Source organism: Penicillium riverlandense (genome assembly GCF_028828495.1).
Source record: "Penicillium riverlandense strain IBT 135883 chromosome Unknown utg000002l_segment0_segment0, whole genome shotgun sequence".
Lineage (NCBI taxonomy): Eukaryota > Fungi > Ascomycota > Eurotiomycetes > Eurotiales > Aspergillaceae > Penicillium > Penicillium riverlandense.
Window position 1 is genome coordinate 133974 of NW_026643195.1, and position 20870 is coordinate 154843.

Consider the following 20870-nt stretch of genomic DNA (forward strand, 5'->3'; position numbering starts at 1 on the left):
AAGTGTGGAGGGTGGAGGGAAGAGTGACTAAGAGGAGGCAAAGGCAAAAAGCAAAAGGGAGAGAGAGAGAGCGTGAGGGTGAGTGGTGGCGATGTTTCTTTGGGGGGGGTGGCGGGCCACGCAGGGACCACTCGGGCGATGGGACCGGGAGTGACACACAGAGAACGGATGCGGCGACCGTGAGTCACGATTCTCGGGTGATAACCAGATCGGATCGCGACGATGATCTCTGCTATCGACTATGCTATCGATGCTATTATCGATGCTATTATCGACTCTCTTCATCCGCCGGGAATCCCAGCATCGAACTATACCGGATCAGGTGACCTCCCACTCCGTCCGAGAACGCAGCACTGACTCACACTTGCCACGCTGGCCCTGGGCCAATCCGGGCGGCGCCGATGGGGCATTTGCCTGGATGCGGATTGGCTGGGGTCACGTGGATGGATGGGTGCCTGAGGCAGCCATGGAAGTACAGAACATTCCGTCGGTGGGGATGATAGATAGATGGGTATATACGGTAGACACGATCGATACGTAGAGTATTTATAATATATTGACTGTGCGCATGGATCACTCTACCTATATCGTGGACAGCACCTCCCGCAGCACCGCCACCACCCCCTGCACCTCCGCCTCTACCACCGGTGAGAACCCGATTTGTATATACTGGGGATCGCTGGGAACGGGAAGAGAACTCACCACTCGTGTAATGCACAAAGCTCAACCGCACCACCCCGTCATCCACATCCGCCAACCCACACACCTCCGCCAGCAGCCGGTGGCTGTACATATGCCCACTGCGGAATCCAAACGCCGATCGCGCCTCCACGGCCTCCACCAGCTGCTGGCTGCCGAGGCCGCGCACCGTGAAGCTGATGACGGGCACCCGTCGCGCCTTCGACGGCGACGGCTCCCCAATCACCGTGATGCGCGGGTCAGACGTCAGGAAGGACAGCAGGATCTCCTGCAAGCGTTCTTCGTGGGCCGCAATCTGCGCCCAGGTCTGCCCGGGCTGGGGGCCGAAGAACGCCACGACATGCGGGATGCTCTGCGTCAGCTCGTAGTTCGCCGAGGACAGGTTCAGTTTCTGGTCGAGCGTGTCGGTGGGCTTGAAGAAGTGCGCGAGCGACTGGATCTGGTCGTGGATGCGCGACGAGGCATACAGCTGTGCGAGATGTGGGCCGTAGACTTTATACCACGAGAAGGCCTACCGGATCGATTTAGCAGACAACAACCCCAAAAGGTAGGAAGGGGTATACGAACGTAGAAGTCCGCACCCAGCGCTTGCACATCCACCTGCCGGTGCGGCGCGAGAGCGACCCCGTCCACACACAGCAGCGCCTGCGGAGTCCGAATCAGCACGTTGCACAACAGATAAAAAAAAGAAAAAACCTACGCGAGGATAGGCGTGCACGGCATCCGCAATCTCGCGAATCGGACTGATCGTCCCCGTGATGTTCGAGACGTGAGGACAGGCCACCAGCCTGGTCTTGTCCGAGAGCAAGGTCTGGAGGTCGGCGGGATCACAGTTCGGATTCTTGGGGTCGGAGGCAGACCACCATTTCACCGTTAAACCCATCCGTTCAGCAATCCGCACCCATGGAGCGACGTTGGCTTCATGGTTGAGCTTGGACAGGATCAGCTCATCGCCCGCCTGGAACGTGAGGGCGGTAGAGAGATTGTGCAGTAGCTGGGTGGTCGAGACGCCGATGCTAATCTGTGCAGTGTCAGTATTGATCCAAGATCATTATGAGTTCCGTACCTCGTCCGGCGTGGCATTGATGAAGCCTGCGGCGGCTTTGTATGCCTCGGTATATACAGCCGTGGAGACTTGCGAGGCCTTGTAGGTGGCTCCGAGCTGGACATTTGTGCTCAAGAGGTACGAACGAATGCTGTGAAGACTCCATCAGTGGCTGATTTCCACCCCGTCTGATCAACTTACGAATCAGCCACGGTGTCAAGGACCTGGCTGCCTCCTGAATGAAGTTAGTAAATGTCAAATCCGCACCACCAGCCTCACCCACCCGCGTTGTCCATAAACACCTGCTCTTGCTGCAGAGCAGGGAAGCGAGCGCGCACCGCAGGCACATCAAAGGTAGACATTTTCAGAACGTAGTGCAAAACAGCAAGCTTGAATCCTCTGTCCCATGTTGGCGGGAAGAGAGAGGGGTCGGCTATAGGTGGAGCTTTTTCTGATAACGCGGATTTAGTCCGGCCTACGCTCAACCCTCGTCGGAACAGCTGTCTACAAATCGAGCTACACAGATCAGTCTCGCCGGTATAAGTCAGGTCGAATTTACATGGGCACAAGGCACAGATATCATATCAGAAGAGATCTTGCTTCGGGTATATGTTGTATGAAAGAAAACCCACATCCAAAAAGCGCAGTATGTAGGAACGGAAAGAAAAGGAAAGAGACACAAGCCCGAGAAAGGAAACATCACGTCCAAAAACCCAGTGGACCACGCCATCACCTCGCGCGAGCGCCCGCCACGCCGGGCCCGCCACTCGCATGCGCGGCATCATGCACAACGCAGAGCAGGTACTTCTTATCCGGCACGACGACGATCTCATGTTTCCGTGTGCGCATACGAAGAAGCTTAATCTCGTCTTCCTCCGCGTCAACCGTGTCCACATCACGGTCCTCCTCGCGCGGCGTACTAGTTCCATTCGCGTAGCTCTCATGTCCGGCGTCCCACGCAGCAGGCGGAGACTCATGGGCTCCGCCGTTCTGCTGCGAGGCGGGTCGCGACAGCGAGACACCCAGCGCTGAAGCACTAGAGACAAAGGCGAAGATGTGCGCGGCTAGGGCCTCGGCCTGGGAGGGCTGGTACGGTGATGATGATGCGTTGGCGGCGGGGGGAGCGGGCGAGGAAGGGGACTCGTCGGATTGCTGTGGTGCGGAAGAAGGAACGGAGTCTGTGGTGTCTGGCCGAGACGATCCGTTTGCATCGGTTGTGGGGGGGCGAGTAGCCCTGTGCCTTGAATGATGGAGCCATTTCGGCGGGAGAGGATCAGGGTGGAATGCACCCCCGGGCGGGAGGTGAGGTGAGAGAGGAGCGCGGTGACATGTTGGGGGACTTGCGGCGTCCGCTATTTTCAGGGGGAACAAGATATCAGTTCGACTGCAATTGCGGACAGCAGAGATGCTAAACCCACCGGCGTCGGAGTGGTCATTCTATCTCGGAGTCTGCGGGGAGGGAGAAACCGAGGAGTGGGTGTTGTAGGAGGAGAGACGAGGATCAGAGCAGGGTCAGTAATTCAGATCAAGTCATGGCTTCGCGGTCAAGGCCGTCTGTCTGTCTATACTCTCACGGCCAGAAGCAAAAGGGAACATCACCGACAGCTCATCAACTGGTCTTGCGGAATCAACAAAAACACGGATGACTCAGCAGATCACATGCCACTGTTTGCCCTGATTTCTTATGTACTGAACAAGTCTTAAAAGACAGACTCCCGGCCGCCAGGGCTGGGTAGGATTTAATTGTCACTGGCTACATATCATAGAGCAATACAGAAGAAATAGTAAGGTGCGCTGGAAAACAAAACAAGATGGTATCGTCAAGGAATGGCGCACGAATCAAGAAAAATGGAAAAGAAGATGGAGGGATCGTGAATGAAGAAAAGGAAAAGAAATCAAAAGATGGCAGAGTATCCCTGAAGAAAGAAAGAAAGTCGTTGATCTAAGAAGCCCGGGCTGTTCGGGCTTCTCGAGGTCCGGCCAGACTGGACTTGTCAGATGTCCATCCGGACTCGATATCCTCGACCCTGTTGTCAAGCTGCTTCACCTTCGCGCGACCACCCCGGAACGACGAGCTGGGTGTCTCAAATCCACTATAGTCACTGCTGCGAGGAGAGCTGACCCAGCTCTCCGGGCGCGGAGTGAAACGAGGCAGATAAGGGTTTCCCAGCGCAGCGGGCGGAAAGGCGGGCGTCAACATAGGATCCGTTTGGAAATCGTCCATGTTATTCTTGACGCTGACGTCAAGGGCAGCCATCAAAGCAGCCTGGAGGATCTTGTTCTGTCGCTCGAGGTTCGCAACGCGGTCCTCCAGGAAATGCGAGGATTGGGTAGATGCAGGCGCGCGGTAGCTGCTTGGAGAGTCGCGTGACCGATAGGTGGACTGGGAGTACTGAGACTGCGGTGAAGAAGCATTCTTATCAATACTGTGAGTGCTACGGCCCGGGGGGGTCAGGGACCGCCTTCGGCGGTGCTGCTGTTGCTGGCGAGACCGGCTCGGAGCAGACGCCTGTCGTGCATCACGGGTGTCATGTACTCGGCGTGTTGTTTTGGTGTGTTGACGTTTGTCGACGGTGCGACGTGAGCGGGTCTTATCTGTCCCAGGTCCAAAGCCTTCATCGTCCGAAGATGGAAGTGGTGACTCGGAGCGCCCAGGTTGGTCTGCTTCGGGGATGCTTTCATGGCGAAGACTACTTCGTGAACTGTTGCTGCGAGAGACGCGATAAGGCCCAGGGGCGAAAGGTATCTCCATTGCCCGTGATGATCCAGACGATGTTGTATAGTTGCGGGCTGGTTGCGCGTTGACTCGCTGGGTGGGAGGCTCCTGAGGAAGGTTGGCAGTAGGAGGAGGGGAGGGAAGACCGAAAGGAAGACTCTTTTTATCAACACGAGGGTTGATGGTCAGTCCATGCTTGTGCACGGCACGGTTCCTGGGAAGTTTGACAGGGCTAGTATGTCCCAACACAGGAGAGTCCGCCAAGGGAGTATCCTTGGTATCTTGACCGCGCTTTCGCGAAGGGCTTTCGGGGACTTCCTGCATGGGAGACATGCGCATGTGCTGGTGGCGTCGCCTCGGGGTGAACTGCGTAGGAGTCATCGACCGGGAGTGACTCGAGTTTGGACGCGGAGCATTCTCTTCTTCCTCCTCTCGGAGGTCGCTGTGGCCCAGAGCAGTTGCAGGGCGAGTGTCACGAAGACTGGCGGTGGCAAACTTGCCGTCTTGCTCTTCTGGTAGAGAGTGAATCCCCAGCGCCATTGGCCCTGAGCGGACCATTCGGATAGTGGACTGGGCAGGGGCATCTGGGGGAGCACTTGGTGACCGGGGGTTCGCCGGCAGTGACGGTAGAGGCTTAGTTGGTGCTGGGAGAGGGAAGGCGCTCAACGTACTGCCCATGGACATTGGCTGTGGTGCTTCTTTGCTTTGGGCATCTGCTGTATCTTCCTGTGGCTTGGTGGGATTGGCGGATGCTTCGGCAGTTGATGAGGTGCTGGAAGACTTTGCTTGTCCGTCATGCGCTTGTACACTTGTTGAAGGCGCCGCTAATGGGTTTGGCCTTTCGGAAAGGCCAACAGCATTCTCCGGAAAATTCGCCTGGGAAGGGGTCACCGGCGGGTGAACACTGAAAGTCGTATACTGGGGGTTCAACGAGATGCGCCTGGCATTCTTGCTGGATACACGCGATGGGGCGACACTGGGGAAGAGCTTCAACGTATGTTGCGCAGACGCAGAGGTGGCCTGAGAGGCTGTAAATGATGGACCAGGCGTTTCGCTGGACTTCCTAGGACTTTCGGGCTTGCTAGGTATCTGATCCTTCTTCTGCGTGTTCTCGGTTCGCTCTGTCTGCGTCACTGGCAAGCTAGTTGAAGAAGCACGCGCTGGCTCTCTGGAGACAAGGCGAACACTCGAGGTCTCGTAACTAGCAGGCCGTTGCACTGGGTCTTCCGACAACCTGCCGTGCTGAGTATCTGTGGCTCCTGTTGGAGAGGGTCCCCGGATAGGGCTTGAATTGGTAGTCGAGCCCGGTATTGGTATCATGGATGATGAGGGGGACGATTCGTGAGCAGGCGGTTGGTAGGGAGGCGGCACAGAATCATCATCAAAGGCACCAGACAGAGAAACGGCGACATCGACCATGGAGCCAAAGTCACTGAGATCCAGAGAGGCGAGGCGACGCTTCCTGTCGTCCGGGCTCGTCCTCGGCCCATTCAGCCAAGGCTGTCCAATGTTTTCGACATCCTGCCGCTTTGATTGGGACAGGGACCGATCCAGACTTCCCTTGGGTTTGTGCATTGGAGTTGTGAGCAGATACCCTTCGCGTTGAAGCGCCTCGATCTGCTTCTGCTGGTCGTTCACCTTGGGCTTAGATGAGCCATCTTTCTTTTGACGCTGTGTAAACTGGAGCAGGCGGCGATGTAGGGGCTTCATGTCCTTGGAATCGGTGCTCGGTAGCGAAGCTGTCGAGGCAGAGGCAGGGTCCGCGGGAGTACCATTCTGTTGAGTCTGGAAGAAGCGAACGAGGTCGCTCAGACTCTCATTTCTGGATGGTCGTTCCGCCATTCCGGCTGAGCGAGCTTGTGGCCGCGGATTACTAGCACCTCGAGTCCTCGTCGCATCAGGCTGTCCCGTCATGACAGACTGACTATAGCGTCGGAGCTTGGACGAGAGGTAAGGTCGATCACGCCGATAAGTCGGGACAATGGGACTGGGTGCGACGGCACAGTCATGCACAGGGTCGCCCCGATGCATAAGTAGAGGGGAAGAGAGGGAGCGTCGACGGCTGGCTTTTCAATCCGGCTGCGGGCAGTTTAGGCAGTCATCGGCATCAACCAGGGCTCCCTTGGTCTGAAACGGTCGCTGGGTTGGAAACAATGGGTGCTGTCCGTGCGGGTCAGATAGGAGCTCCCGACCAACGGTTTCTCTGGCCAGGCAACGACTCACCTGGAAGGGGCAGATGGATGATGCGTGGGATATCAGATGGAGGTAACGCAAGGTGGCGAGGTGATAGCGCAGAAACAACGCCCAAGGGGGGAAGGGGACTATGTACAAGCGGCCAGTATATACAGCATAAACGATGGGAAAAGTACAGTATGGGTAGGAAGCATGAGACGGGCAAGAAACAGAGCAGCTTCTCCAGCCAAGGGAGTTCCCTGTTTAAATGCAGAGGACGAGTGATGCCTCATTTCCGAACTTGGAGGACACAGCCTTTCGTGGTACGGGTCGATTGCCAATCCGTCCTTTGTCCATTCGGCGTGCTTTTTCCGCGCAAGGGATTTAACGTCTGAGGTGTCAGATCCTGGGTGTTCGCGCTAGTTGGGGATCGGCGCAGCGGGTAGAGACAGATGGGCAGAGATTGGTGATCTCGAATGGACACCTCACATCCCTCTCACTGGCGGGAACTATCGATTGATTGTCTCGATAGGGCCGCCTGGGTCATGGTGTTATTGTGTCCATTGTCCTCTGCAAGGGTAGTCATCTCCGACTGCCACCCGCCTCTCATTCCGTCTTGAATGGGCCGGAGCCCTAATGCCCCAAATCTCAGCTCGGGCTGGGTCAAAAAAAGGGTACCGGTAACCTGGGGCAGATCCACCTGCAAGTCATGGAGCAAAACTCTCCACCTCGCAGTCGATCAGTCAGTCCTCTAAATCCCGGAATGCATCGGCCCTGCGCTGTCACCTCGGAGATTTTCGTCATGTCTACATGTTCGAAAGGCGGCTAATGCAACTGCAGATCTGATGTGCCAGTCAAGGTTCGCCGGACACGCACAGAACTCGTCGCGGCGCATCCTCGTAATGTACAGGGAAACAAAAGTCCGTTTGAATTGGTCGGTGACCAGGGCCAGGTAGTGTACAGTACTGGATTCAAACACACACTCATACAACGCCATCTAATGCGGGCAGGGGAAAATGCATCACTAGCAATCACATGCGGTCTCGCAGGCAGGCATCATACGCCATGGAATATGCAAATGGAACAAAAACAAGAAGAGGGGTAGAAACCATAATGCGGAGATGAAATGTGTTAACGTTTAGCGACGCTTCGGACGGATGAACGGATCGACTTCCTTCCTCTTGCGCATCATCGCGGGGCGGGGCCTAGGTGGGTTCTGGGAAGCCTAAATACAAGTCAGCAATCTAATCTGTCACTCTGGGTCCCGACATGAAAAGCTGACCTGCTCGGCGCGGGGTCCAGTGGGCGGCTGCTTCTCCATGGGAGCATAGGCCGGCCCATCGCGAGAGGGCTTGACCAATCCCTAGTGCTAGGTTAGCCCATATGCTGAACGGACAGATCAAGGGACAACTTACTCCCGGCGGTGGGGCATTGGCGTCGAGTTTGCCTCGCAGGCCCTTCGGGGCGTTCGGTGGCGGGCCCGATGGTCCTGACGGGCCGAGGGTGCGAGGCCGCGATGCCTTGGACGCAGTCGGTGGAGTGTCGGTACGCTTGCGCTTGTAGCTAGTATTGGCCTCGTCGGATTTGTTCGACCCATGTGGTGGAGAGTGCGTGGTGGTCTGGACGACTGGTACCTTGGGATCATGTTTGGCCTGGTGCTTGAGGTCTCGGCGCTCGGCATTCTTCTTTTGAAGTTCTCGGCGGTTATGCTCTTCGCGGGCAATGCGATTCTTCTCTTGCTTGGAGAGGGTTTTGGTGGATGTGCAGTTGCGCGACAAGTGTCCGCATTCGCCGCATTCGAGACAGCGTTCGGCCTTGCAAAACAGCCGGTTGTGTCCGGGCTGTCCACAGCGGTAGCAGTTGCCGTGGGTACCTTCTTTGGCATCCACATTATCGCAGTTCGAGGTGAAGTGGTCAGGGCTTCCGCAGATACCACAATTCTTTCTCTCGTCCAGACCGGACGGCCCTCCAGATGGTCCGTCGACAGGTGGAGCTGGAGTGTTGCGCGCGGAGACAGACACCGAGACCGACCGAGAGTCTGACATGTTTTCCATCGACACAGACGACGGTCGAGACACTGGTGAGGCCTCGGGTGCATCAACATCAGCCATTTCAACGTCCTTGTAGCCCGTGAACTGCGGTGTCTCGAGGGCCCGGACGATATTTCCTTCAGTATAGACATTCCTCTCGCGAGCGTTGCGGATTAGACCATTCCAAAACTCGCCCTGTGCCAGAGACCGCGAGTTGCCCAGAACCCATAGCGACGATTTGGCACGAGTAAGCCCGACGTTCATACGACGAATATCCGCCAAGAAACCGATACCCTTATTCGATGCGCGCACACAGGAGAAGATGATGACTTCACTCTCTCTACCTTGGAAAGCATCCGTGGTGTTGAAATCAACCGTCTTGAGGATATCCTCGCCGTATCGAGCCGTAAATTGCATCTTCATCTCCCTCAGCTGGCCCTTGTAAGGCGTGATGATGCCGATCTTGCCTGCAAAGTCGTAATCTTTGACATCCGTGATCAGACGGTCGTAAAGCTGCATGGCCACTTGGAGTTCCGCGTAGTTGATCAGGGAGTGGCCCTTGGTGGCACTCTGGTGCATGCCCTGAACGTCGAAAAACCGGTACGGGCTCAGAAGTTCGCTCTGATGCCAAGGGCGATTGCGAAGTCTCGCCATATCCGGTCCATCCTGGAGCTTGCCGTCGTAGAAGGTCAAGCTGGGGAAGCGGCTGATGTCTGGATGCATACGGTACTGGACATCCAACAAGTGCACGTCCCGTGGGTAGTTTTTCTGCATCCGCACGAACAAGCTTTGCTCGTACTGGAATTTCGACGCCATCTTCGACAGGACGGTGGGAGGCAGCTGCTTGGGGTCACCCACAAGCACACACTTCGAGCAGCCGTATTTAAGCGGGATAAGGGCGCTCAGTTCAATACACTGGGCGGCCTCGTCAATGATCACGGTTTCGAATTCGACATTCATGTTCTGGAAGATCTCATGGCCCGAACCACTGAGGGTTGTGCAGATGACATTGGCGCCATTGATGATCTCTTGCTGGATGCGCCGCTTGTTCATATCGGCATTACGTGCCAAGGTATGATTCTGATCGCGAGCCTTGTCAATAGCCGTACTCAACTGCGATCGCTTCTTCTTCATCAACTCAAACTCCCGCTCAAGTTCGTCTGGTGGGGGCAGCCCCTTCGCGCGGCACTCATCAAGACGACCACGGATTTCCTTGAATGAGGTATCCGTTGCCTTGTGCTCTTCGTATAGCTTCTGCATGTCGGTTCCGCTTCCCGAGGTTGAATCCTTGCTCAGACGAGCGTTGACCATCTCGTCCAGAGTCACGTCCAGCACCTTGGTATTAATCGCATCACTTCGCCCCAGACGGATAACCGAAAGTTTCTCGTCGCGACCGGCAATTGTCCTGACGCCCTCCTTCATTCTCATTACCAGCTCATCGACCGCAGCATTGCTGGGAGCACAGATCAACAGCTTCTTAGAAGTCGCGGCTCTTGGTGTTGGCCCGGTATTGTATGCCGGCCCAATCGGTGTCCCACCTTTGCCCAGAGCATTGCTCAAGAGACATCCCACAAGGGCGACAATGGTCTTGGTCTTTCCGGAACCTGGAGGGCCCTGGATAAGGGTGAATGCGTCGTTGTCCACGGCTGACTTGATGGCCCTGGCTTGGGCACGGTTAATGGTGTAATTGTCCATGATGGGCTGCAGCCTCGTGTCGGAGTATGTGAGGATCGGCGACGGCTTAGCTGTGACGATTTCGTCGCACAGATCATAGAATTGAAGTGCCATCAAGGCACCATATTCGCGGTCGACCGGAGTCAACGACGTGACTTTCACTGCCCAGGCCGTGGCGCCCGTTGCAAAAGTACTGAGAAACTTGTTCTGAGAAGGGTTCATGCGGTATGTGACCTCCAGCTTGCCGTTCTTCCTGTTGACACCGCACACACGCGCCAGCACATGTGGCACCTTCGCTTCGGGGGAGATACTGGACGAGTTGGAAAACATGATAAGGTCGCCTTCTCCCAGGCTGAAATCCTTGGGTGGGAGACCGAGGGGCTGGGTGCTGACTTCGATCCACGAGTCAACCGTCAAGCGGGACATGACCTTGACCTCGAAGGGGCGGAACTGGGCTTCTTCCTTGGCCTGCTGGAAACCTTGCCAGGCCTCGAGGATCAGGAGGGGTTCAAAGGTTTTCTGGTAGTCGGTGGAGGAACGGAAGGAATTGGAGACCAGGGAGTAGTCGGTGCGATCCGATGTGGGAGGGAGATCGCCAGTTGAAAAGAAGTCCCAAGAAAGGATAGAGTGGTGCAAAGAAGAGAGGTCCGGGGTCAGACGGGCACGCATATCCTTCATGGACCGTTGGCGCTTGGCCTTCTTGATCGGCTGCTGTTGCAGGGATTGTTTCTTGCTCTGCTCGTATGCCGCCACGGCCTCGGGTTTCCTGGGTTTTGCGCCGAATAGCTCCTTGTCTATTTCATCTTCACTCTCGGAGTCTGTATCAGAACCAGACGAAACCATCATACTCTCCGCAGGGGTAGTATGGTCTTTACCCTTGATACCAATACCTTTGAGGCCGGAACCCTGCTCGGCCGTCTGCTCGGCCACCCCACGAACAGGCATGTTCTTCTTGAGGCGGGCAAGTTCAGCCAAGTCGCGTTTCTTTTTGGCCTCTTTCTCGCGCTCGCGCTTCTCACGGAAGGACAGGACGTTGCTGGCATCGTCTTTGGGCCGTGGGGCGACCAGGGTCTTGGCGAGAGTAGAGCGTGGCGGCTTGACACCCACTGCCATCTTGGAGGAGGGCTTCTCGGCTTTGCGCTGGGCCTGGGCAGCGAGGCGTTCCTTGTTGAGTTCAACTGAGCGAGAAAGGGCAAGCAGATCTTCGTCGGGCACATCCTCAAAGTCGTCCTCGCTGGTGACTCGGGTGGAAGGGCTTGAGACGCCGGGTTTGGCAAACGCAGTAATTGAGCTCTGCTTCTTGAAGGCAGCAGTGGAAGCTGTGACGACGGGTTTCTTGTAGTAGGCCTCGAGAGCGCGCACCAATTCAGCCTTTTCACGTGGGGTGAGGATTGTCTTGATTGTCCCATTCACTGCGACGCCCTCAATAAAACTCAATGCATCTTGCTTCACAGTGGTGACATTCAATGCCCCCAGTCGCCTCAATAGCTTGGACACCAGCCCCACCAGGGTTGTTGCCAGGTACTCGTCCTTCAGACGCAGCCACTTCACCATCGCACTCATTGTTGTTGTTGGCGACTTGAGGAAGTTCTCGTTCTGCCCGGTACTTGCATCCCCCACGGCGCCCAGGAAAACACCATATTGGTCAAAGAGGAAATTGGCAAACTGGATCGTGTCTCGACAGAACTCCAGCATCACCGACTTGTCGTTGCCACGCAGGTGCCAAGCCTCGGTCTCGTCGAAGATCGTTGTCAGGGCCTGCCATAGGTACTCCCACAGTTTCTGGATAGATAGCACCTCGCGACGGTCGGCCAGAGTGCGCGTACGCAGCATACCTGTCTGGCTATCACAGAGAATCTCCACAATGTCTGTTCCCGTATGCAGCATCCGTGGCGCGGGCGCGAACGTCTTCATATTGGATATCCGGCGGAACGACCAGCTCAGGCCATACATCGTTGTAGTGAAGAAGGACTGCAGGAGGTGGGATATAGCGTCGCGGCGTGCAGACTGGCCGCTGACGTTCTTGATGAGATCTACGGCGGCTTGATAGGTGTTGAGGTCTGCGGCAAACAGGGTCGAGATCAGGGCGCTACTGGTATCCTGGCTACGGAATAAGGTATCCAGATGCTCCGGGCGGAAATCTGCCAGACGTTCGATGATCTGGCAGGAGAGGTGGGTGAGGTGGCCATAAATCATGTTGAAATGCGTCTTTTCCGGATTGTCTCCGCCCTTGGTCGGGAACTTCTCCAGGCCGACAAGCGGGAGAATGCCCAAAAGCGCGGCCGTCGAGAGGGCGAGGTTATCTTGGTGGAGATGTTTGATGACCGCATCCCAGATGGGCGCCGAGTACGTGGACACTCCGTGCGAGAGGGTGTTGTGTTTCAGGATGACCTCGTAATCGCTCTTCAGTGACTGACATTCCAATGCCAGGGTGTTGCGCACGACATCCATACACAATGATCCGATCTCCTGTTGACGACTCGCCTCAATGGCAAAGGTCGGAGGTTCGAGGATGTGGGTGATATTGTCACTGACCACCCCCATGGTCTCGGCCAACACGATGCGTTCAACCGATCCTCGCGAAGCCTCGTGGTCGGTGAAGCGGCGAAGGGTATGAAGAAGGCTGTTCAGGCCAATGTGGAAACAGTGATAGCGGGAGAGATTGGGGTACTTCGCGTTCTGGAAACGGCCCAGCAGCTGCGATGCGAGGAATCGGCATGCCGATGGCTGAGCAGCGCCTTTGAGCGACATCAGAAACGGAGTGATCCAGGACAGCATTTCCTTCATGGCAGATTTTTCGTATGGCTCGCCCTCGGTGAGCTGCGTGAGATATGTTTCGTATTGGGGGTTATAGAAAGCCTGCTCCATGATTGCCTGCGGCGAGATGGTCTGCATGGCGTCCCAGAAGTCGGCGGGGGCTTTTTCGAGAAACGTTTGAATCGTATTCAGAAGGAATCGCAGGGCAGGCATAGGCAAGGCGAGATGGTCTACCGACAGGCGGAGAGGGTCGATTTCCAGGGCACGGAGCTGGTGCGTGATCTGCTCTTTGTCCAGTTTCTTGACGATAACATGCATGCCACGCCACAGTCGCTGAATAACACCAACCTGGGGTGGGTTGAGCTGCGAGCCAGCGCGCAGGACGTTGAGAATCCCATCCCTCAGAGCCCAGTCGAACTCCAGCGTGGTCGGGGGTCGACTATAGCGAATCCATGCGTGAATGGCCCATATGTGGCGGGTCTGATTGGGGTCGAATAAGAACCGAGTGACGGCGGGGATGTAATCGGAGATTTTCAGGGTCCGCCGGGTCTGGATGAGGGCGAAAGGCTCGTCGAAGTATTGCTTGAGAAGATCCTCGCTGCGCAGCATGGCCTCACAGCTCAGCGTCTCGAAGATGGACAGCAGCGCCGCTCGCTCCAAAATCGCCAGCCCAATTTCCTCCGGCCGCGCCTCTCGCAGCTGAGCCGTGGCCGTCGTCAAGTTGCGGGTGATGCGCTTGATATCCCATTCATCGATACGCTGTGCAAAAGCCTCGATATCCTCTTCCTGGTAGTCCTCCTCCTTGAGCTGGTCCATGAGCCAGAGCTTGCCGGTGTAGTAGTGCTTGATGCAGAGATCACATTTCTCCAGCGTCTCGTCCAGCTTGCTCAACACCCAGGTCTGGAGTTCCTCCACGCCGTCCGCGTTGTAGGCCAGGATGCGCATGCAGGAAAGGAACTTCTCCTTCCGAGCCGTTGCCTCCGCCACTAGCTCTCGAAAGCTTCTTCCTGACTCGTCCGTCTTGTCTGGTTCATCGTAGCGGCCGTAGTCTTCGTCGCTCTTGCGCGGGCAAAGGAGATGGGTACCCTCCGGGAGGGCCTTCAGCTCTCTAAACAAAGACAGTTAGTTTGAGATATCCTATATCAGTACGTAAAGACTAACCCGATCGCACCCACGAACTCCATGGCTTTCTAGACACTCATCGAGCAGGGTATCTTGACGTGCCAAGGTCGCTGCGCATCTCCAAATGAGGAGCGGTGTAGCTCGCACTCGGGTCTCAGAAGTGAGAAAAGATCCTGGGGAGAGATGTCCTGTTTCAGCAACTCATCAAAGCCCAAGAGACCTCAGTTGTGCCCCGTCCAGAAGCAGCTGTTGGGTTTGGAGATGAGCGAAAGGACGCCGACGGAGAAAATCCACCAACAAGGACTACGATTGGTGGGGGACCAAGGCGGTCAGAACGCGTCAAACGCGCCCATTTAACCTGATCGAGAGAACGAAGTGTAGAGATAGAGGCCCAAGGGGACGGGCAATTGTGGGTTTAATAAATGAAGGGGGCTCAATCCGCTGTCAGTAAATGTTTGACAGTCTATCAATGGTGCCTACTTTTTTGTATCCAAATGTGTGAGCGACGTTTTAGCCTGCTTGAAACATTATGATATTGTGGTATACGAGACGTCTACACGTCTACAAAACGTCGTCTTAAGGATGGTTGCCCTTTATAGGTAATGGTAATGATGTTGAAATCAAAGATGCGCTCTCTGCTATGTCCATAGAGGTGTCTCTAACATCACCCAAGAAGTATAGGAACTAGGACTACCGGTAAATTTACCAGGACAGTTGAAGTCATTAAGTACTTTCATCACAGAGACCTGTGAATACCATACATGAAGAAATGTCATGCCCCTCTTAGACAGCGGTCTCGGGGTGGAACAGTGCCAAACAACAGAAACAAGGAGATTCCAAGAGATGTGAAGAAAACTCAGGAAACCAGCCGTCACGTGTCGATGTCGTGCTCGTGTCCAAGAGAAACAAAGACAAACGCTTTTGTACAACGTGAAGGGAAAAGACAGGCCAGTATGAAACATGCAGAAAGAAAAAGAAAAGAAAAAGAAAGGGAAAGGGAAAGGAAACGAGATTGGTTGGAGAGTGTATGAGAAAAAAAGAAAAAGGAAACGATGCGCCAGGCCGCCGTCCAGGTGATGATGAGGTATACCAAACGCCTGCTCTCTATCAGGAAATATAAAAAGGGTGCTGTGGAGGAAAGAAAGGAAAATTGCTTGTCAAGATAAAAGGGGGGAAACCGTGGTTGAAAAGGGTCGTCACGAGGAGAGAAAGAGGAGGATCTTATATCGCAGGTGGCGGAGTCTCGTTGGGGGTCCGGAAAGGATCTTCGTACGGACGGTGCGAGGATTCCATGCGAGTGAGCATGGCGGCCGAGGTGAAGTCGTTACTCGCCTCGAAACTCTGTCGGGCCCGTTCGAACGAATGACGTGTCCGTTCTCCCGACCGCCGAATGAAATCCACCGCCTGTGGCTGTGGGTATTGATGTAGGCTATCGCTATAGTTAGTGCCATTACTGCCATTCTGACTGCGAGGTACATGCGTATTGGCGGTCGGGGCAACGGACGGCGGGTAAAAGGGCCGCTCATCGTCCGTAGCGACGGGGTCCTGCTTCATCGCGGGCCGCACTGGCTTGCTAAGTTCCGAGGAGGTCGCGGATTCGTCGCTAGTGGTGGTGGTGGCCGCCGCGGTCACATCGCCGGCCTTAGGGGGCACGTAATCGTCAAACTTATCCAGATACTTGAACATGCCCAGCGTCACCTGCTCGCGAATGATGTCGACATCCAGAGGGAAGAACACCTTCTGGACGGCCTTTACCGCAAACCGGGGCAGGAGGCAGAACACGACCGTCATGAGAAGCATGACCCAGAAAGACAACGAACCGTATACCTCCCGGGCCGCCATGTAGAACTGGCCCGACGAGAGAACCGACGTGTAGATGCCGGTCCAGAAGAAGATCAAGAGCGAACTGATGACGTTGATGAGGCAGACGAGCCAGTCCCAGCGGTAGGTATTCATCAGGATGTAGGTGTTGCTGGCAATGACGGCACAGGTCGCAATCAAGACACCCATGCGGACACGATCGGATATGTCGCGGCCGCTTTCGGTCGCAAAATTGGCCGGCGCATATAGAAGATATGGCAAGAAGAAGCAGACAACCGATTGGTACAAGCCATCGGCCATGTACAGCCTGGATACAAAGGTTAGCTTGGCCGATCAGATGAGGCAGAAGGGGGCGGGCTTACCAAAATTTGAGTTGTGACCATTCCTTGCGTTCAATGCCTCGCATGTAGAGCTGAGGAACCGCGAGAGACACCTTGTCATCGACGTCCTGATCGAAGATACCCATGAAGATAACCGGTAGGGAAGTGAACGCGACGTTAACCAGCACAATGTAGGTGTAGTCGAAGAGATAGGAGCCGTCAAAGTCATTATAAATCGAATACCAGAAGAGCGCAAAAGTCCACACCAAGTTCTTGTAGAAGAAATTGGCGGTACACTCTCCAAGGCGACGGTAGGACCACCGGCCATGCACCAGAAGAAGGCGCTGGAGGAAGCGGAACTGTCCAATCGCATAATCTGAAGACATGACGGCTTGTCGTCCTTCCTCACCTGCGATACCGACACCCACATCGGCTTCTTGAATCATGGCAACATCATTCGCACCGTCACCAACCGCCAGAGCCATCACGTTCAGACCGTTCTTGACCATGTTCACAACGGCCGCCTTCTGTGCCGGACTGACACGGCAGCAAAGAACAGCCTTGCACTGTTTACATAGAAGAAGGAATTTCTGCTTCAGCTCGTCCGAGAGCATGAGCTTGAGGGTTTCACCATCGATGATGAGTGCGTGTGTGGGCTCGGGTGGCGTATGGTCCTTGCGCGCGGCGACCAGCTCCTCGTCGGAACCAGTCAAGCCAAAGATCGCGAGGTGTTTATCAAGTTCATTCTCCGCCTGCTCCGGTTGGCTTTCGGGGATGTTAAACACGAGCAGCTCCATGTTGTTGTTGAGCAGATTGCAGGAGAACCCAATATTGATGGCTGTCTCGACTTTGTCACCGGTCAAAACCCATAACTTGATACCGGCATCCGCGAGCAACGAGATGGTGTCGGGCACGCCGTCCTGAAGACGATCTTCGATGGCAGTGCCTCCGATGAGCATCAGTTCTTGCTCAATCTCGCTTGAAACCTTTTCCAACTTTTCCTCGCGATCCGTGATGGCAGCGGCAGCGATATCGTGCTCCCGACTCCAGGTTTGATATTGCTGCTCGGTGAGCTCGCGGTCGGCCACACACAGGGTGCGCAGTCCTTCCCGGGCAAATTCCTCCAGGTGCTCTGCAGTTTGCTTTCTGAGCTCCTGCTGCTTGCCACGAGCCAGGCGAGAGTAGATGATGCTGTCGGCACCCTTGCAGAAAAGCCGAATGGAACCATCCGGCATCCGGATGATCGCACTCATACGCTTCCGAGACGAATTGAACTCGAGGGTGTTCAGGACGGTGTACGTGCGTTCCTCGCCCAACACATTGAGAAGCAGATCGTCGCCAGCCCGACCAAGCATGGTGAATCCACAATCCCGAGCAGTGCTGACCAAAGCTGCTTCATCGGGTGATTGGGCCTTGAACTCGATCTGCGGAGGATCGCCGGGAGTGTGCTCCGTAATGACAGTGTGGCAGAGTGCCAAAGCCAGCATGAAATGTTCCACTTCCTTCCTCTGCTGCTCCCCACTTCGGCCCTGCAGGTCGGACACATAATCTGGGGCAACGAAAGTGAGATTTTCATCGCGCAGGTAAGGGTTATCATGGATGCCACGCAGCATTTCTATCATTTTCTGTCCATCAACAGCAATCTGCTCGCGGGCCTGAGCGGCCTCCTCGTCAGCGTTGAAGCCCTCGCGACGCCGCATGCCGACCTGAGCTTCGGTGTACGCTTCGCCGTATGAAACGCCGTTGACTGTGCATTTCTTAAACTCCATCACGTTCTGGGTCAAGGTTCCGGTCTTATCGGAGAAAATGTACTCGACCTGTCCGACATCATCCGAGATGTTCCAGGACTTGGGCACACAGTAGATCCCCAGCTTGTCATAGTACATGAACTGGTCGCTGTGAATAAAGACCGCCTGGATGGTGCGGACAATTTCGAGGGAGATGTACAGCGAGATGGGCACCAAGTTCTGGAACAGGATGACTGCAGTCCAGAACGTCACAATGCCCGTCACGGCGGGCGTGCCCCCGTAGGACCCAAAGTCGAAAAAGTCCAGGGATTTGTCCCGGGCAGCCCAAGCGAAACCGTTGATAATGCCCGACACCAGACACATGATGAACAGGATGATGAAGTTGTAAATGACATTCCAGTTGAGATCCTTAGCCATGCGAGGACGCTTGGTCGGGGTCGCGCCGGAGTTGAGCATGATCTTGCTCTCTTGTCCGGTGAAGACAACCACACCCAAAACCCACTCGGTGCTGCGGAGGCTGCACCCACGAAGCAAGATATTGTTGATGGAGATCGCCTCCACCATCTCCTTTCGGGGAGACTCTGGAAAGGCCGGGTCACGCTGGTCCCAGCGAATCGCGCCATTGTAGGAATACAGGTTTGGTTGCGGGGCTTCACTTTCAATATAGAACTCGGCCTTTTCACAGTCTCGGGCATGTCGTACTTGGCGACCACAGTGGAGAGCGTGGCGGACCTTCAAATTGGTCTCACCGTCCAACCCTTTCGTTTCGATATAGCAAGCCCCGTCGGGATCCGAGGTTGACAGAACGACAATATCAGCTGGAACCGGGTCATCATTGAACAATCGAACAAAATCCCCGACCTGGAGGTTCTTCCAATAGTCGCGCTTGAAACGCGCCGTGCCGGGGGTTTGTTTGGAGGGGTCGACCACACTCCCCGTTTTCTTCGTTGGAGAGGCGGTGCCTGCGCCTTCACCCATTGCGCTGTTGGGCGACAAAAACGCGCTCGCTTGGTTATTTGCAATTGGCCAGTCTTCACGGACTTCGGGAGGTGGGGACGCCGGAACATCCGTCATCTGGATGGCCACCTCATTCGGAGCCATCGAGTCGCGCTGCGAATACATCGACGTGCGCGGCGTCACCAGGGTCACGAACGAGTCGCGACGCTGTGGACCCGCAGACTCCTCTTCGATCTCCTTCTTTTTGCTAAAATTGGCCTTCATCCAGTGATATGTGGCAATCGTGCTCCTCGTGCAGGCCTTCTTGACGCGACGCCATATGGAGATGCTGTCTTCGGTCGAGTTGACGTTGTTCCATTCAACCAAGCGATATACAGGCGAGTTGTTGACTTGGTTGTCCATGACTGTCCGCCCCCAATCCTCAATGCCGTCTTTGATGGCCGTCACGACGATAATAGCGATCAGAGGCACGGCGTTTAAACCGGGATTGTTGGCGCCGAAAATTGGGAAGAACTAGAACATAATTCTTGTCAGCAGGGGGGCAAAGAAATGAAGGGCTTGCGGTGGCATACGTTGAGTATAATGACGAACAAGAAGTAGATGTTCGCAATGTTGTGGAACTGCAGCCAGATATTCTTCGGAATGAAGGTCAACGGCGTGTACTTGGAGGTGCGGATCTTGTTCCTGGGATAGACCATGCGTAAATGACCATCCTCATCGCGCTCAGATTCCGGTATTGGGATGTTGAAATAGATCGCTCTGTTCTCTTGCCCAGGTTCCTGATACACCTCTCCGTTCACTTGTGGTCCTCCCGCTGAGGACCCGAGTGCGGACCTCCGTTTCTCCTCCTTCATCTCTGCTCGTTTGTTAAAGCGGTCCAAGATCGAGACGCGTTTCCGCACGCCGCCGGACCCGGCGAGACGTGTGGTGGCCCATCGTTGTCGTTTGGTCGGCTTGGAGACATTACTGGTCACCTCGCGAACCTCGGTGTCGCCTTCGTTAGTGGTGGTGTTGGTCTCCGGGAAGTGCACGGAAGCCATCTAGGCTGTTGATGTGCCCAGGCCGGGCATAAGACGTGAAGATTTAAAGATGCCGGGAGCGCGCGACCATCCGGTCCAGCGAGCCGGAGTCCGAGAGTGTGCAAAGCACCGTCGGAGTGATGTTTGTTTCCGTCGCAGGGATGTGAGCGTGTGGGGGAGTATCAATCCATGCAGGGGATTTGACTCGATACCCGTGATTGTTTTGGGGGGGGGGAATGGCAGGGTAGACCCGGCTGGATGGAAGGGGGAGGAGGGAAGGGGGGAACAGGTATGTTCAAATCGTGAGGCTCCAGAGGCAGAGACAAGTCCGAGAGCAAAATAGAGAGAACGTCTTACCCACACGGGGCCATACAGAGAGAAGTGAAAGAAACACGTTTTTTTTTTCGAAGGGGAGAGACGATGATTACCGCTGCTTGGTCAGCGCTTCGCCATCCCGCCCAACCCGAGCAGACATTGCTGGTCTTCGGCGGGTATTACCATGACCACCATTCGGTCTCTAGTTGAGTTTATCCATTTACAATGCATCATTCTGGACCTCTCTCCTTCCCCTCTGTCTCGCTCGAGTTCCCACTGATGGGGAGTCAATACGACTAACTCCCGGAGCTGTGACAGCCTTCATCCGAATGCCAAGCCTGGCACCCAGCCCCCGTTCCAGCCTTCCAGCCTCAACGCTGGTTCGTGTCTAAATTTCTGACGGTGGCAACTAACCACACCAAATTACCTATTCTCGTCCCATCTTCCTCCTCGTGCGATGATGACACAATCTGAT

At 55.4% G+C, this 20870-nt stretch overlaps 5 protein-coding genes across 5 annotated transcripts; all 5 read right to left on the reverse strand.

Annotated features, from left to right (window-relative positions):
• Nucleotides 1–582: 582 nt before the first annotated feature.
• Nucleotides 583–2106, reverse strand: N7474_002341 (putative aminotransferase; the record flags this gene model as incomplete). Its single annotated transcript, XM_057193756.1, has 7 exons — nt 583–638; nt 703–1210; nt 1267–1344; nt 1400–1720; nt 1766–1895; nt 1946–1979; nt 2028–2106. 7 exons carry the CDS (start codon nt 2104–2106, stop codon nt 583–585), a joined length of 1206 nt encoding a protein of 401 aa, XP_057055111.1.
• Nucleotides 2107–2473: 367 nt separating this feature from the next.
• N7474_002342 (uncharacterized protein) lies at nt 2474–3074 on the reverse strand (the record flags this gene model as incomplete). Its single annotated transcript, XM_057193757.1, has 2 exons — nt 2474–2978; nt 3034–3074. 2 exons carry the CDS (start codon nt 3072–3074, stop codon nt 2474–2476), a joined length of 546 nt encoding a protein of 181 aa, XP_057055112.1.
• A 612-nt stretch (nt 3075–3686) lies between these two features.
• N7474_002343 (uncharacterized protein) lies at nt 3687–6491 on the reverse strand (the record flags this gene model as incomplete). Its single annotated transcript, XM_057193758.1, has 1 exon — nt 3687–6491. The coding sequence occupies one exon, from the start codon at nt 6489–6491 to the stop codon at nt 3687–3689; it is 2805 nt and encodes a 934-aa protein (XP_057055113.1).
• A 1279-nt stretch (nt 6492–7770) lies between these two features.
• Nucleotides 7771–14277, reverse strand: N7474_002344 (putative tRNA-splicing endonuclease; the record flags this gene model as incomplete). The annotated part of the gene is made up of 4 exons (XM_057193759.1): nt 7771–7857; nt 7915–7995; nt 8048–14201; nt 14255–14277. 4 exons carry the CDS (start codon nt 14275–14277, stop codon nt 7771–7773), a joined length of 6345 nt encoding a protein of 2114 aa, XP_057055114.1.
• Nucleotides 14278–15436: 1159 nt separating this feature from the next.
• On the reverse strand, nt 15437–20101 carry N7474_002345 (uncharacterized protein; the record flags this gene model as incomplete). Its single annotated transcript, XM_057193760.1, has 3 exons — nt 15437–16343; nt 16399–19574; nt 19634–20101. 3 exons carry the CDS (start codon nt 20099–20101, stop codon nt 15437–15439), a joined length of 4551 nt encoding a protein of 1516 aa, XP_057055115.1.
• Between the last annotated feature and the right edge of the window lie 769 nt (nt 20102–20870).